The sequence below is a fragment of the Yamadazyma tenuis genome, chromosome 1 (genome assembly GCF_029203305.1).
Source record: "Yamadazyma tenuis chromosome 1, complete sequence".
Classification (NCBI taxonomy): Eukaryota; Fungi; Ascomycota; class Pichiomycetes; order Serinales; family Debaryomycetaceae; genus Yamadazyma; species Yamadazyma tenuis.
The window spans coordinates 1-16,262 of record NC_089461.1 but is presented as its reverse complement, the minus strand read 5'-3'; the positions used below and the strand labels follow the sequence as shown (position 1 = coordinate 16,262).

Here is a 16,262-nt window from a genome sequence, read left to right as displayed (position 1 = left end):
TTTCCAATTAAAGTTTTGTTCTTAGGCACATACAGGATTAATATCTATGTGTCCTCACTTTTCTTGGTTTACGGTATGTGGAGGTGGATATGCTTAGAAAGGGAAGTAGTCTTAGCTGATCCCTCTTCCAATGGACTGGCACCTATTGTTAAGCTTTGGTTATAAATGCCAAAAATGCCCAATTGTTATACCAATCTTCAACTCAACAAGTAAACAAGTAGGGGTTTGAACTAGAATAAATCCCGAGCGAATAGTAAGAATCCATGCGGAAGCTAAGGAGAGATATTCGTATCCAAAAATAAATTTGACTGCACATAGGTAAGGCAGGGGGTAAACCTGTTTCGGAACCATACACTTTTCAAGCTGCTTTATAAAAATCATATGCTACGCATAATGTCCTATACGTGCATATGTACTCGACTTCTGGGTGTGGGTGAGTTTACGAACATTAATCAAGCTATTTGTAATCGTTTAAGGATTCTTTCTTCAATTCGCAGAATCTTAGAATTGTGTTCCTCTATTATGTAAGAAATTTCTTTTGATATATTCCAATATTTACCCATAATTCAATAATTGAATACTGGTTGGACCATACTATAATCACTCATTCCCAACCCAAATATCACCCAAATAAGAGTACAAGTCTATTGAGTCCTGACCGAACTTGTACACTTGTCCCACTTGAGTGTTATCTTCTCCGTCAGAGGTGAGTCCACCTATCGAAGAGTATGCACACCATAAACAACTGTGACAATATCCACGTCAGCGTTATACTGGCTCTTCCACGCTATTCCCTGCCCTTATTTCCGATTTCCCCATGAAGGGAGGAAGAACCGCATTTCTAATTTTGCAACCAGCCTTTCCTGTGTGTAGGCATAATTATTTTTTGGATACGCACATTTCTCGTTAGCTTTAACCATCAGATTTTTAGTAATCGCTCGGATTTAACGGAATGCCAAATATAGAAACATTATTTAGAATCAAATGCAGGATAGTGCCTTAAGTCCTCAGTTTTCCCAGTTTGTAGTACATGCGAAAGCGGAAAGGGGCATCATTTATAACAACAAAGTAGTTGAAGCCGAGTTGGATACTGCCTTCTTCCAATGGAATAATAGAATGGTGCTTCTCATCTCCCCTCCTTTTTGATACTTTTTTGAATCACATTGTCCCCTTCATGTACAAACCTGCCCATAGTTATATTATTCATCTAACTTGATTGCTTGATAATCTTATCTCTGCAGTTGTTGGATGGCGAAACACATCATTACGAGATGGCAGCAGAGGCTCTTCGACTCGTCGACTCTTTGAAGCTGACATTCAAGAAAGAAGTACGATCGCGATAAACGAAGGAATGAAAATAGTTTAGGTATTCTGGTAAATGGGACTTGTATCTGTTCCACCACCAACATGACGTAATGAATACTAATTTCCAATTACCGCTTCTTGACCTTTTTTCCTTAATGAATTAGATTAGCAAGAATTACTTGATCGGTATATCTCTGATACTTTTAGTACTTTCGTTAAATATATCGCGGAATACCCGGCAAAGCCTTAGATTAGCAAGAATTACTTTATCGGTATATCTCTGATACTTTTAGTACTTTCATTAAATATATCGCGGAATACCCGGCAAGCAAAGCCTTAGATTTTCTTGTTTAGCATCTATCTTTACTAAAGTTAAAAGCTGATTGCTCCTTCGGGCCAGATTTAGGGAAACCTTAAATTAGAAGGAAAATAAGGACCAAGATTCATTTTTAAAATATACGAGTAGTTGCCTTTTACGTATGAGATTGGCCCCCCTTTATGAATATGCCCCTTGTAATACATCTCCATTTTGGGAATTTCGCTATAGTTACCCTCTACTATTCCCAATTCACAGACACAACAGCCAAAAGAAGTACTCCTACAAAATCTCTTACCCCATTTTCTAATTAGAAGTATATTAAAGTTTTCAAAAATGGGAAATGACCCATTTGGGTGGCATTTACCAGGTACCAGCTACTCTAACAGTGAACTTTCTATACGGCCGTATTCTTTTCTGGCTTGAAAGTCTCCCCAAAGGGACACATCCCGACTTGTGTGTTGTGTATTTGGTTGGGTTTGCTTGTAAAGGCGAAACGAGCATTGTGCTACTTTCCATGTTCTTTCAACACAGTTTCGTTGAGATCATACCTAATTGGTCTAAGAGTAACCCGTTATAGGTACATAAGATGAGAATGACACCTAGAATTTAGATGTTGGTTGACTCTACTGATAATCATTTATACCTGTCCCATATCCGTAACATGAAACTAAGCAAGAATGAAATTCCATTACACGTTACTATCAATCGGAATCTTTCAATTCATTCGTTCTGTCTCAAGTGCAGATTCTGTTGGAGGGTGCAGCCCCACCCCTGTTGATAAAGGTCTCTATGCCGAATACATCGAGGTAGCAGAAAATGAATGGACAGTTGGTGATTCTGCACTGTTAGAATCTGGCCTTGCTGTAGTTAGCCAAAGAGAGGCAGAATATTCATGGAGTGGCGTGACTGAGCAAGATTTCTGGATTTATCCAGGTACTAATGTCCTATATGGCCACGATGTTACAACAGATCACTTCGGTTTGAGGCTTACAGGATATTTATATGCCGAAACAACTGGAGATTACACGATATCAATAACATTTGCTGATGATGCAGCTTCGTTGTCAATCGGGGCTGGAGTTGCTATGGAATGTTGTGGATCGAGTCAATTCCCAACTGCCGTGACCGAATATGCACACTGGTATGCTGAAGGTGAAAGCACATCAGTCGCAAAGACAGTTCATCTTACTGCAGGAGTCTATTATCCTATCAAGGTGGTTTTCATGAATGTTGTAAGTGGTGCCCACTTCAATATGTCCGTCACCTATCCTGATGGAACAAATCATACGACTGATATTGATTGGTACAGCTCGACGAACAATAGCACATCTTGTCCTTATTCCACGACCACAACCAATATTTGGACTGGATCAGATACTGAATATTTTACAGTAACAGGTTCAGATGGTGATGTTACTGTCACCAAGGATGTACCAGAATCCACTACGACTACAACTGAAGTATGGACAGGTTCAGTACCTACTACCATTACCATCTATCCATCCAATCCAAGTGATCCTGTAACTGTTGACATCAAGACCCCAGAATCTACAACAACCACTACAGAACCATGGACAGGTTCAGTACCTACTACCATTACCATCTATCCATCCAATCCAAGTGATCCTGTAACTGTTGACATCAAGACCCCAGAATCTACAACAACCACTACAGAACCATGGACAGGTTCAGTACCTACTACCATTACCATCTATCCATCCAATCCAAGTGATCCTGTAACTGTTGACATCAAGACCCCAGAATCTACAACAACCACTACAGAACCATGGACAGGTTCAGTACCTACTACCATTACCATCTATCCATCCAATCCAAGTGATCCTGTAACTGTTGACATCAAGACCCCAGAATCTACAACAACCACTACAGAACCATGGACAGGTTCAGTACCTACTACCATTACCATCTATCCATCCAATCCAAGTGATCCTGTAACTGTTGACATCAAGACCCCAGAATCTACAACAACCACTACAGAACCATGGACAGGTTCAGTACCTACTACCATTACCATCTATCCGTCCAATCCAAGTGATCCTGTAACTGTTGACATCAAGACCCCAGAATCTACAACAACCACTACAGAACCATGGACAGGTTCAGTACCTACTACCATTACCATCTATCCATCCAATCCAAGTGATCCTGTAACTGTTGACATCAAGACCCCAGAATCTACAACAACCACTACAGAACCATGGACAGGTTCAGTACCTACTACCATTACCATCTATCCATCCAATCCAAGTGATCCTGTAACTGTTGACATCAAGACCCCAGAATCTACAACAACCACTACAGAACCATGGACAGGTTCAGTACCTACTACCATTACCATCTATCCATCCAATCCAAGTGATCCTGTAACTGTTGACATCAAGACCCCAGAATCTACAACAACCACTACAGAACCATGGACAGGTTCAGTACCTACTACCATTACCATCTATCCATCCAATCCAAGTGATCCTGTAACTGTTGACATCAAGACCCCAGAATCTACAACAACCACTACAGAACCATGGACAGGTTCAGTACCTACTACCATTACCATCTATCCATCCAATCCAAGTGATCCTGTAACTGTTGACATCAAGACCCCAGAATCAACAACCACTACAACCCATATTGGATCCGTTGCTACGACCTATACTATTACTCCTTCAAACCCAAGTGACCCAGTGACTGTTGTTGTTGAAACAACTCCTACTCCATCAAGTACTTCTTCATCAAGTGCTAAGCCATCAAGCCTGTCTTTTCATTGGTTGAATTCAACTACTCCAATATCATCTTCTAGCACTCCGTCCTCAACAGGGCCATCTTCTAGTGTTGCTTCTCCTTCTAGTCCAGCTCCTTCTAGTCCAGCTCTTTCTAGTCCAGCTCCTTCTAGCTCAGCTCCTTCTAGTCCAGCTCCTTCTAGTCCAGCTCCTTCTGTAAGTGTCATCACTATCACCACCCCATGGACCGGCTCTGGAACATCTACTTATACCACAACCGGAACCGATGGTAAACCAACTGCGGTTGTTGAGACCCCAGCTAGCGTTTTCACTATCACTACTCCTTGGACTGGCTCAGTTACATCTACATATACCACAACCGGAACCGATGGTAAACCAACTGTTGTTATAGATACCCCTATACCTACCATCACTACTCCATGGACCGGATCTGTTACATCAACTTACACTACCACAGGATCTGATGGTGAACCAACCGTGGTTGTCGAGACTCCTGAACCAACTATCTTCACCCCTTGGACAGGAACATTCACTTCAACTTACACTACAACTGGATCTGATGGTAAACCAACAGTTGTGGTTGAAACTCCAAAACCTGTTGTCACGGAAAAAGATGTCACCACCATCATCTTGCCGTGCACTTGTAAGGAGCCTTCAACCACCACAACAACTGGTGATGATGGTAAGAAGACCGTTGTCTGTAAAATCCCACACTCATTAGTGTCCACTGTGGTGGTGACCGAGCCATGCACCAATGCTGCTGGAGATGTTACTGTCACGACATATACGACTTTCACTGCCGCTGCTGCTGTCACTGCTAACCCTACTGAAACCGTTTCTCCAACTGGTGACGAGGGTAATGGTGCTGAAGGCAGTGGTACTGGAGGTAATGGATCTGAAGCTGCTTCGGCAGGTAATGGCTCAGAAACTTCACCACAAGAAGTCTCCACGTACGAGGCCATGGGTTCAAAAAACACATACACATTCTTGGCTGTGTTATCCGCTCTTTTGTGGATTTCATTTTGAATCTATCCAATGGAACCTGGTGTGATTTATGCATGAGAAACGTGATTGTTTATGCATGTTTGGTTATTATAATTTCTCTTCGTCTAGTTCTTTCGCTTACCAATACTTGATACAGTATTAATATACTTTCCCCTACATGAAATTGAAGATTAACCTTAATTCCTCTTACTTAAAGGTTACTTATGGAAGAAGCAGAGTTTTTACCAGCACAAACCCTATCACAATGAACTTGAGGAGGTATCGAGATGCCGATTATTTGGCAGCGAGCGAAAACCCTCGTAGATCTCATTCTTGATATCTATTTTATCCGCACACGAAGTGAAATAGCACCAAGGCAATCAATGAACGTTTGATAGTCAAGCTACGGTTTGCGGTTGAGGTTAGTTTCATTGTTGTCCTTGTCAGGCCAAGTATTGATGTATCATATTTTGGGTATTTATCAGAATGTATTGAAGAATTTCTAACGTGTGTATATTTAAGACCATTTGAATACAATTGGCAGAATTTGCGAATTGAAGAGAAATATTTTAAGAGATTTCAAATTGCCTAATTAATGATAGGTAAACTCTTCACTCAAAGATGGATGCACATTCTAGCACATGGTATTCTGCGTATAATATTTGCATGCAGCAACTTCCAAAGAGTATGGTTCCAAAATATAAGTCTGAATGCACACAAGGAAGACGTGTGTGCAAACCCATGTTGGAACTATTACCCCTAATGTGTCAAACAAATTAAGAGAATTTTACTCAGATAATTTCGATTTCTCCGAGATTTACTATTGAGTATGTTTATTTTCATTTGTGTATACCATTGATCTAACCCTATCTTTCAGGGACCACCCAAAACAGGATAGTTACACCATGAAACTTTCTTAGAACAGGGTTCTAGCGAAACCTTCGGAAAATGTTGTATCACAGGTGACGTATGACTTGGAGGTTTGCCAGCGCATAAACAAAACACTATGAGCGTCTGTACTATAATCACTCATTCCCAACCCAAATATCACCCAAGTAAGAATACAAGTCTATTGAGTCCTGATCGAACTCGAACACTTGTCCCACTTGAGTGTTATCTTGTCCGTCAGAGGTGAGTCCACCTATCGAAGAGTATGCACACCATAAATAACTGTGACAATATCCACGTTCCATGTGCCAGCCTTCTACTGGCTCTTCAACACTGTTCCCTGCCCTTATTTCCGATTTTATATTGAAGGGAGGAATAACTGCGTTTCTAAGTTTTAGAGAGCTTTCATAATACTCTCGCATGGATTCAGCATCTTTTAAAAATTTAAAATGGTCGTGTTTCTTGATTTCGGCTTCAAAATTAACAAGTTCGCTTTTCCCACAGAACTTGAAACCCGAGTTAAACCACAATAACTTTCCATTTTCATCAAGGTGTCCTGAATGTGGCGAACAGAGTTCCTGAGATTTCTTGAGGTTTCCTTCGCTGGTCAATCTTTCCTCCGGGGAAGTAAGAGTCCCGATTGATGCAGCAAAATTCTTGTTGAAGTGATAGTCTTCATCACCACTGGCGGCGAATCCCAACCAGAATATCTCTTTGTCTCCATGGACTCTGGAGGTAACCGGCTTAAAGAAGTTCAATTGGAGCATTGTTAAGATGGAGTTGAAGTGTAAGTGTCTATTGATCAACACCACTCCGCTTTCCATGAAATGACCCATTCCATCAAAGAACTCTAATCCAAGAGTCTTCTGGGTGATGACGGGAATATCAAACATCAAGTTGTCTAAAATTGAAGGGGTTATCTTCTGAAAGAATTTAGTATCACCTGGTGGCCTGAATGCATGAGCAGCTCTATCCTTGAAGAAGTAGGCCCCGGTGGTTTTGTAATCCTTCAAGTCGAAAAACTCGGATGGATTCTGCAACAACACTGTATCAGCATCAACTAAAATGAATTCCTCAAATGAATTGAACAACGTTGCTAGGAACTTATTGGCAAACATCTTGAACTTTTCTTTGAAGTTGTCATGAATGGTGTTGTACGTCTTTACAAACCACACTTCTTGCTTGGGCATTCCACCATCTTTGATGTGGAAGTAGTCGGAAGGGAAATTCTTGGAAACTTTGTGGAAGCTTTCTGGTAAATCTATCATTTTGTCTCTAGCAGCGGCGACTATTCTTGCTTTGGTCTCATCACTGAGCGAGTCATAGTAGACGATTTGGATTGGATAGTGGTTGCTCAACGCTCTTAATAGGTGAATGAATCTCACAGTATCATCAACATGTTTGTCTCCGATCGATAGTACAATACCCTTTCCATTCAACAGATTTTTGAATTTGTTGAAGAAGCATGGCCCATTCTCAGCGAAGGTGGATTTGGAGAAGTCCTTGGTGGACCCCTTGAACTTGGAGTTTGTGGCCTTGAACACCTCAGGATAATGAACAAATTCACCTAGATCTGGAGGAGATAGAAATATTTCACCAGTCCACCGTTCATAAATAGGATAAGAATGAGACACCCATTTATAGATTCTGCTTTCCAACTCACTACAGGATTTGAAACCCAGATCGTTGATTAACAGTTCATCATCGTTGGCCTTGAACTCAGTGTGATCTATGTTGTCAGCCACTTTTTCTATCAATTCATTGGCTTTGTTCATGATGTACCTATTATCACTGGTGACATAGCACTTGTTGAAAATCCGTAAATGGGACAAGTAGTCTACAATCTTCTGTTCTGTCTTCATGGTTCGTTCCCAGAACTCATTGAACTCTTCTTCAGCAAGTCGTTTCACGTCTTTGCGGACTTTCTCGTCGTCGAAATTGATCTTGTCGTATTCTAAGTTTGACATTTGGGCATATTTGTACCTTATTTTTTTGGAATTCTCTTTTTCGAACAGCTGTAAGTCAAATGTATCACGATGTTCAAGAGGGAAGTCTTCATTGGGATCCACAAACCAGTTGTGGTCTCGCACAAATAGGTTCTTAAAGTACAAGTTGCATCTCTCAGTGAAATCGAGGTTTGTTAGAATGTCTGATAATGCATGCTTCTCCAACATTTGGTCATACACACTCGAATGGCTATCAATACTTCTAGTATCCTCGATTCCCAACGTTTGCACTAACTTCTTGATGGCACAATCTTCAAACACATCGATTTTGTTGACCCTCAGAGGACTAGACAACCCTGCATTTGGAGTCAGTTCCAGGTGGTAAATGGACGTGCCCGACTCACTAGAATCATTCAAAGTGTAGTCATAGATCCAGATACCAGCTGAAACTATCCAAAAGACGATGAATCCGTAGAAAAAAAACCTTCGATTGTGACTAATGTTGAATAGTTTCCCCATAATATGAGACAAATCACCCTATATCTTGATAAGTGTTGACAAAACGCCGGGAGACCATTTATAAATAAGGAACATAATCACTTTGAGCTATAAACGTGTCAGGTGTAACTGTGAGTGGAGCGGTAAGAGGCAATTGGGATGTGTTCGGAAAGGGGGATGTAATGCGACAAAAGGGGTCTTCTGGTCCCTGTTTTTCCGTCAGACTTTGCAGATAAGGAGTATCATAACCATAAAATCTCATTAGCGTTTGGAAGTCAGATATGCAGATACGAGAAATGATGTTAATTAGGCATGATGATATTACCTCTTTGAGTGCTTAGGACCAGCTCAAAAGATTCCCAATGAGGCAAATGGCTGAGTACATGACACTATCTGTGAAATGTTGCCTCCAAAGAGTAGTGAATCAACTAGAATTCCCCCTTAAGGGTGAAAAGGACTTCATATGCTGGAATATTTTTCTCGTTAACAATAGACTGAAAATCATCTTAATTCAGCACTGTGGTTATCAGGTCATGTCTGTCTTCGGGCGGCCAACAATTTCTATTATCCAATTGCCTAAATGGTCCGGTCAGCTGGTTATCTGTTAAACCCACTGTGGTTCAAACGGAAATCTGTAGACGTTTTGAGTTGTACTCCTAGACCCTGCGGCATTTAAATATCACCCTTTACGGTTAATGCACACTTTAAGTGAGAAAAAGGCAAACCCCCCATATTGTTGGAGAATGTAAATCCCTTTTTTGATTGAACATGCCTTCAAAGAAAAGAAAGTTACTGCTTTGGGTGAGAAAGGTACTTCCTTCTGACGACGGAGAAGCCTTTATCAACCTGCAGATTCTCCTTCACCTCATATTTTAAAACGATGGCCGTTTTTGGCTAGATATCTAATAAGAAGAAAAACAAGCCTCTCTTTGTAGTAAAACTCGTCTCCCCTAGGTTAACTTCTCTACTATTCGAGGAGTGGGGCAGTTTCACCTCATTAATAAGGTTTTATTTTTCTGTTAAACATTTAATTAAGCATATCTTCCAAAGTAAAAAACTACATTTTTAGAAATACTGCTAAGAAGAAAGGTGATTCCAGGAAATACTTCCAATCTTTCGGGTAATCCTAATTTTTAAACATCTGAATAAACTTTCTTTCCTTGCTCGCATCCTCTACTGTTCATTGTACGGCTTATTGTGGTGCTCCTGAAAAGGAGCTTTATTAAACCGCTTTTCGTTGATTATGATGTTCCTTTTGAGAACATCAAGGGTCCTTGAAAGTTCATTTTCGTGAAGTCCTAATTAAGTAACACCAATGAAACACTTGCAGTGGTTGTTGTTGGATATAAGAACTTCAACTTAGGCATATAAAATGGCTTCTACTTTTGCATTTGGCCGAAAAACGTAAGATGATTTTAAAATCAATAACATTTTTGTCTTTTGTCACTCCGCTTGTTCTCGGAATAACAGGATGCTCTCCTTCATCCACAGAAAGTGGACTTGTGGTTGATTACTTTGATGATGTTGAGACACTCAACCTTTCCTCTGCTTATTTGAGCACAATAGATGCTATGACCCCTGACTATACAGCTTATGGAGTGTCAGATATTACTTTTTATATGACAAAAATCCTGGATGGAGAATACAGAGATGTTTATGGCCGAAGTACACCGGTAGATGAGTTTGGCTTGAGGCTCTCTGGGTACTTTCGTGCCCCTGAAACAGGCACTTACACTTTTCAATTTACGCTTGCTGACAATCAAGCATCTTTGGCCATTGGTGGAGTTACAGATACTCTTAACTGTTGTTCAAGCTCCAGTAATCTCCAGGTAAATGGGTCTATTTATGCTCTGGAAGGTTCTAAAGGAGTTGATACCACGGTGACAAAGGTTCGTCTTGTTGGGGGTGACTATTACCCGGTGAAGATTATTTACTACCAAGCCGGAATCGATACAGCTAGCTTACGACTTACTGTGACATATCCTGATGGAAACAATCATACAACTGACTTGCCTTGGTATTATACCAATGAGACGGAACTGGAATTATGTACAACCACCACCACCACTAATATATGGACTGGAACAGATACTGAGTATTTCACAGTAACAGGATCAGATGGTGATGTTACTGTTACGAAAGAAATACCAGAATCTACAACTACCACTACTGATGTATGGACAGGTTCGGTACCTACTACTATTACCATCTACCCGTCCAACCTAAGTGATCCCGTGACTATTACCGTCTTGACTCCTGAAACTACAACGACCACTACTGAACCATGGACAGGCACAGAAACTACCATTACTACCATCTACCCATCCAACCCAAGTGATCCCGTAACTGTTGACATCAAGACTCCAGAATCTACCACCACCACTACTGAGGTGTGGACAGGCACAGAACCTTCCACTACTACCATCTACCCATCCAACCCAAGTGATCCTATTACCTTTGTCATCTTGTCTCCTGAAACTACAACGACCACTACTGAACCATGGACAGGCACAGGTATTACCACCACTACCATCTACCCATCCAACCCAAGTGATCCCGTAACTGTTGACATTAAGACTCCAGAATCAAGGACAACCACTACTAGTTATGGAACCGTCGGTACAACCTATACTGAAACGCCTCCCAATCCAAGTGATCCTATAACTATCGTTATAATAACAACCACTCCCACACCAACAAGTACACCACTTACCAGCACTTCGTTATCAAGCCTGTCGTTTCACTGGACAAATTCAAGTACTCCAATATCATCTTCGAGTACTCCTTCGTCCACAGTACCATCTTCAAGCGTTCCTTCTAGTCAAGTGCCATCTTCAAGCGTTCCATCTACAACAGTACCATCTTCAGAAAGTGCTGTCACTGTTACCACTCCATGGACTGGATCTACCACATCCTTTTACACTACAACTGGAACCGATGGTAACCCAACTATTGTCAAAGAAACTCCTGTCCCAACTGTTACCACTCCATGGACTGGATCTACCACATCCTTTTACACTACAACTGGAACCGATGGTAACCCAACTATTGTCAAAGAAACTCCTGTCCCAACTGTTACCACTCCATGGACTGGATCTACCACATCCTTTTACACTACAACTGGAACCGATGGTAACCCAACTATTGTTAAAGAAACTCCAGAAGTACACACCACTATCCCTTGGACCGGAACCTTCACTTCGACTTACACCACCACTGGAACCGATGGTAACCCAACTATTGTCAAAGAAACTCCTGTCCCAACTGTTACCACTCCATGGACTGGCTCTACCACATCCTTTTACACTACAACTGGAACCGATGGTAACCCAACTATTGTTAAAGAAACTCCAGAAGTACACACCACTATCCCTTGGACCGGAACCTTCACTTCGACTTACACCACCACTGGAACCGATGGTAATCCAACCGAGGTTGTTGAAACTCCAGCTACTGTCTTCACCACTTCCACTCATTGGACTGGCTCTTTCACCTCAACTTACACTACCACAGGTCCAGATGGTGACGTGACAGTCGTGGTTGAAAATCCAGAATCACACACTACTATCCCTTGGACTGGAACCTTCACTACGACATACACTACCACAGGCACAGATGGTGAACCAACGGTGGTTGTCGAGACTCCAGAAGCACACATAACAACTCCTTGGACTGGTTCATTCACTTCAACCTACACCACAACTGGACCTGACGGTAAACCAACCGTAGTCGTTGAAACTCCTGAACCAGTTGTCATCGAAAAAGATGTTACCACCATTATCTTGCCATGTACTTGCAAGGAACCTTCAACCACCACAACAACTGGTGATGATGGTAAGAAGACCGTTGTCTGTAACATCCCATACTCTTTGGTGTCCAGTGTTGTGGTTACCGAGCCATGCACCAATGCTGCTGGAGATACTACAGTCATAATCTATACCACGTTCACTGTCGCTGCTGCCGTGACTGCTAACCCTACTGAAACCGTTGCTCCAACTGGTGCTAAAGGGAATGGTTCTGGAGCGGCTGCTGAAGTGGCTTCAGCTGGTAATGGCTCAGAATCCTCACCACAAGAAGTCTCCACGTACGAGGCCATGGGTTCAAAAAACACATACACATTCTTGGCTGTGTTATCCGCTCTTTTGTGGATATCATTTTGAATCAATCCAATGGAACCTGGATATGATTTATACATGAGAAACGTGATTGTTTATGAATGTTTGGTTATTATAATTTCTCTTTGTCTAGTTATTTCGCTTACCAATACTTGGTACTATATCAATAAACGTCTTTGTGGTTTAAGTAATGGAACTTTGTAGTGAGACTATCAAATGTCTAGTTCGAACGTTAGATTTTCACACAGGATTTTTCATATATTGGCGGTCAAAATTAACACATTAAAAGGCGACAGTTTCAAAATAAACGTGCAGGAAAGTAGACTGTTTACATGGCTTTAGTACGAAGAGAGATATGGTTTTAGGATCAGAAGAATTATGTGGTCTGTCGTGCAAGAATCAAATCTGCACGCACACTTTCAAAATAGCACGATAACCGCTCAACAAAAGATGAATAAGATGGTAAATTATTTGGTTGATAATTACTTTACTTGCATCTCAAGCCTGTTTTCCAAGTACTTAAGGGAATTCTCTATAGTATAGTGTGTATTTTCCATAAGCTCATCCGGCTTTACTTGCACACAGCACCATAGTGCCTGGTTTCAATCTTGAGACAAGAACCGGGTTTATCGGAACCTGAACAGAATTATATTGCAGGGTTCTCCTCTTGCCATCATAGAAACTGATGTGCTTTTTCTGGTTGTTCTGCGTAAGGTTTTAGCGGGCTGGCCAGGATAATTTGAATGTTTTCTTCTACTTTAGACAATTACAACAAAAATATCGAACCTCTAGGCCTGAAATATAACATCTCTTTGAGCTTTGGGTTCAACAAAACGTATTCAAGCGCTTCTCCAATTTGAATAATAAGTTTTGTGGCTGGAATGGGAGCTGAGCATCTCTGAAGTTTGATTAGATTAACCAATTTCTGTAGCTTTGGATAAGAATTCACTCGGGCGAATTATGACTAGTGAAAAATAGGGGTAGAAGGGATCCTCTTGTCTCAGTCTTTTCGTCAGACTTTGCGGACGAGAAGTGGCATAACCATAAAATATTATTCGAGTTTTAGATAAAAAGTTATGTAAGGTAAGTATATATTAAGTGCGAGAAATGATATTACCTCTTTGAGTACTTGGGATCAGCTCGGCAGATTCTCAAAGAGGTTAATGGCTATGTGCATGTCCCCCCTCTATAAAGAGTTACCCTAAAGAGGTAGTGAATCACCAAGCATTAAATTCCTCCTGTAAGGATGAAAATTAATCGTAAAAGCTCCTGTAGCGGTAACCAACTGAACTGTATATAATGACGGTCTAGATTTGTTGCGACAAGCCTCATTAAGCTTCGGCTGCGAAAAATATACAAGAAACTTCATGCGCACCACCGCGTTGCATATTTGGTGCAAAACTACCTATTACAAATTCTTAATTGAGCGAAAACCTTTGTACGTGCGAAATCCAACTCTTGAAACCTATTTTATCCACACACGAACTCAAATAACCAAGACAATCAACCACAATTTGAGCATCAAATTGTGGTTGAGGTTGGTTTCATTGTTGTGCTTGTCAGGCCAAGTGTTGTTGTATCATATTTTGGGTATTTATCGGAATGTATTGAAGAATTTCTAGCATATGTTTATTTAAGACCATTTGAATGTAATTGGTAGAATTTGCAAATTGAAGAGAAATTTCTTAAAAGATTTCAAATTACTTAATTAAAGATTAGTAAACTCTATCACCCAGAAGATGGGTGCACATTCTCGCCCATGGTATTCTGCGTATAAGACTTGCATGCAGCAACTTCCAAAGGGTATGGTTCTAAAACAGGTTTGCCCCCTTGCCTTCCTTGTGTGCAGTCATATTTATGCGCATATTTCTCTTTGGCTTCCATCAGATTTTTATGTGATCGCTCAGAGTTACAAGAACTACCGGAGATATTCCAATTAAAGTATTATTCTTAGGCACATACAGGATAAATATCTATATGTTCTCAGTTTTCTTGGTTTACGGCATGTGGAAGCGGTGGAGGTACTTTATCTATAATACAGGGTAATTTTAGGCGATACCCCCTTCCAATGAATTGGCATTCCCTGTTCAGCTTTGATAATAAATCTCAACAATGATCAAATGGGTCAGAACTTCGGTGGGTGTATGGGTCAGAACTTCGGTGGGTGTATGGGTCAGAACTTCGGTGGGTGTATGGGTCAGAACTTCGGTGGGTGTATGGGTCAGAACTTCGGTGGGTGTATGGGTCAGAACTTCGGTGGGTGTATGGGTCAGAACTTCGGTGGGTGTATGGGTCAGAACTTCGGTGGGTGTATGGGTCAGAACTTCGGTGGGTGTATGGGTCAGAACTTCGGTGGGTGTATGGGTCAGAACTTCGGTGGGTGTATGGGTCAGAACTTCGGTGGGTGTATGGGTCAGAACTTCGGTGGGTGTATGGGTCAGAACTTCGGTGGGTGTATGGGTCAGAACTTCGGTGGGTGTATGGGTCAGAACTTCGGTGGGTGTATGGGTCAGAACTTCGGTGGGTGTATGGGTCAGAACTTCGGTGGGTGTATGGGTCAGAACTTCGGTGGGTGTATGGGTCAGAACTTCGGTGGGTGTATGGGTCAGAACTTCGGTGGGTGTATGGGTCAGAACTTCGGTGGGTGTATGGGTCAGAACTTCGGTGGGTGTATGGGTCAGAACTTCGGTGGGTGTATGGGTCAGAACTTCGGTGGGTGTATGGGTCAGAACTTCGGTGGGTGTATGGGTCAGAACTTCGGTGGGTGTATGGGTCAGAACTTCGGTGGGTGTATGGGTCAGAACTTCGGTGGGTGTATGGGTCAGAACTTCGGTGGGTGTATGGGTCAGAACTTCGGTGGGTGTATGGGTCAGAACTTCGGTGGGTGTATGGGTCAGAACTTCGGTGGGTGTATGGGTCAGAACTTCGGTGGGTGTATGGGTCAGAACTTCGGTGGGTGTATGGGTCAGAACTTCGGTGGGTGTATGGGTCAGAACTTCGGTGGGTGTATGGGTCAGAACTTCGGTGGGTGTATGGGTCAGAACTTCGGTGGGTGTATGGGTCAGAACTTCGGTGGGTGTATGGGTCAGAACTTCGGTGGGTGTATGGGTCAGAACTTCGGTGGGTGTATGGGTCAGAACTTCGGTGGGTGTATGGGTCAGAACTTCGGTGGGTGTATGGGTCAGAACTTCGGTGGGTGTATGGGTCAGAACTTCGGTGGGTGTATGGGTCAGAACTTCGGTGGGTGTATGGGTCAGAACTTCGGTGGGTGTATGGGTCAGAACTTCGGTGGGTGTATGGGTCAGAACTTCGGTGGGTGTATGGGTCAGAACTTCGGTGGGTGTATGGGTCAGAACTTCGGTGGGTGTATGGGTCAGAACTTCGGTGGGTGTATGGGTCAGAACTTCGATGGGTGTATGGGTCAGAACTTCGGTGGGTGTATGGGTCA

The 16,262-nt window shown here is 42.0% G+C and overlaps 3 protein-coding genes across 3 annotated transcripts; 2 read left to right on the top strand and 1 right to left on the bottom strand. All coding sequences in view use genetic code 12, as the record gives it.

The window, feature by feature from the left end:
• Nucleotides 1-2,301: 2,301 nt before the first annotated feature.
• Nucleotides 2,302-5,409, top strand: PSN45_000003 (GLEYA domain-containing lectin; the record flags this gene model as incomplete). The annotated part of the gene is made up of 4 exons (XM_066157378.1): nt 2,302-4,224; nt 4,496-4,504; nt 4,566-4,578; nt 4,958-5,409. The coding sequence occupies 4 exons, from the start codon at nt 2,302-2,304 to the stop codon at nt 5,407-5,409; spliced, it is 2,397 nt and encodes a 798-aa protein (XP_066013475.1).
• Nucleotides 5,410-6,392: 983 nt separating this feature from the next.
• MNN13_1 (mannosyltransferase) lies at nt 6,393-8,720 on the bottom strand (the record flags this gene model as incomplete). Its single annotated transcript, XM_066157377.1, has 1 exon — nt 6,393-8,720. The coding sequence occupies one exon, from the start codon at nt 8,718-8,720 to the stop codon at nt 6,393-6,395; it is 2,328 nt and encodes a 775-aa protein (XP_066013474.1).
• Nucleotides 8,721-10,108: 1,388 nt separating this feature from the next.
• PSN45_000001 (uncharacterized protein) lies at nt 10,109-12,859 on the top strand (the record flags this gene model as incomplete). Its single annotated transcript, XM_066157376.1, has 2 exons — nt 10,109-11,318; nt 12,429-12,859. The coding sequence occupies 2 exons, from the start codon at nt 10,109-10,111 to the stop codon at nt 12,857-12,859; spliced, it is 1,641 nt and encodes a 546-aa protein (XP_066013473.1).
• Between the last annotated feature and the right edge of the window lie 3,403 nt (nt 12,860-16,262).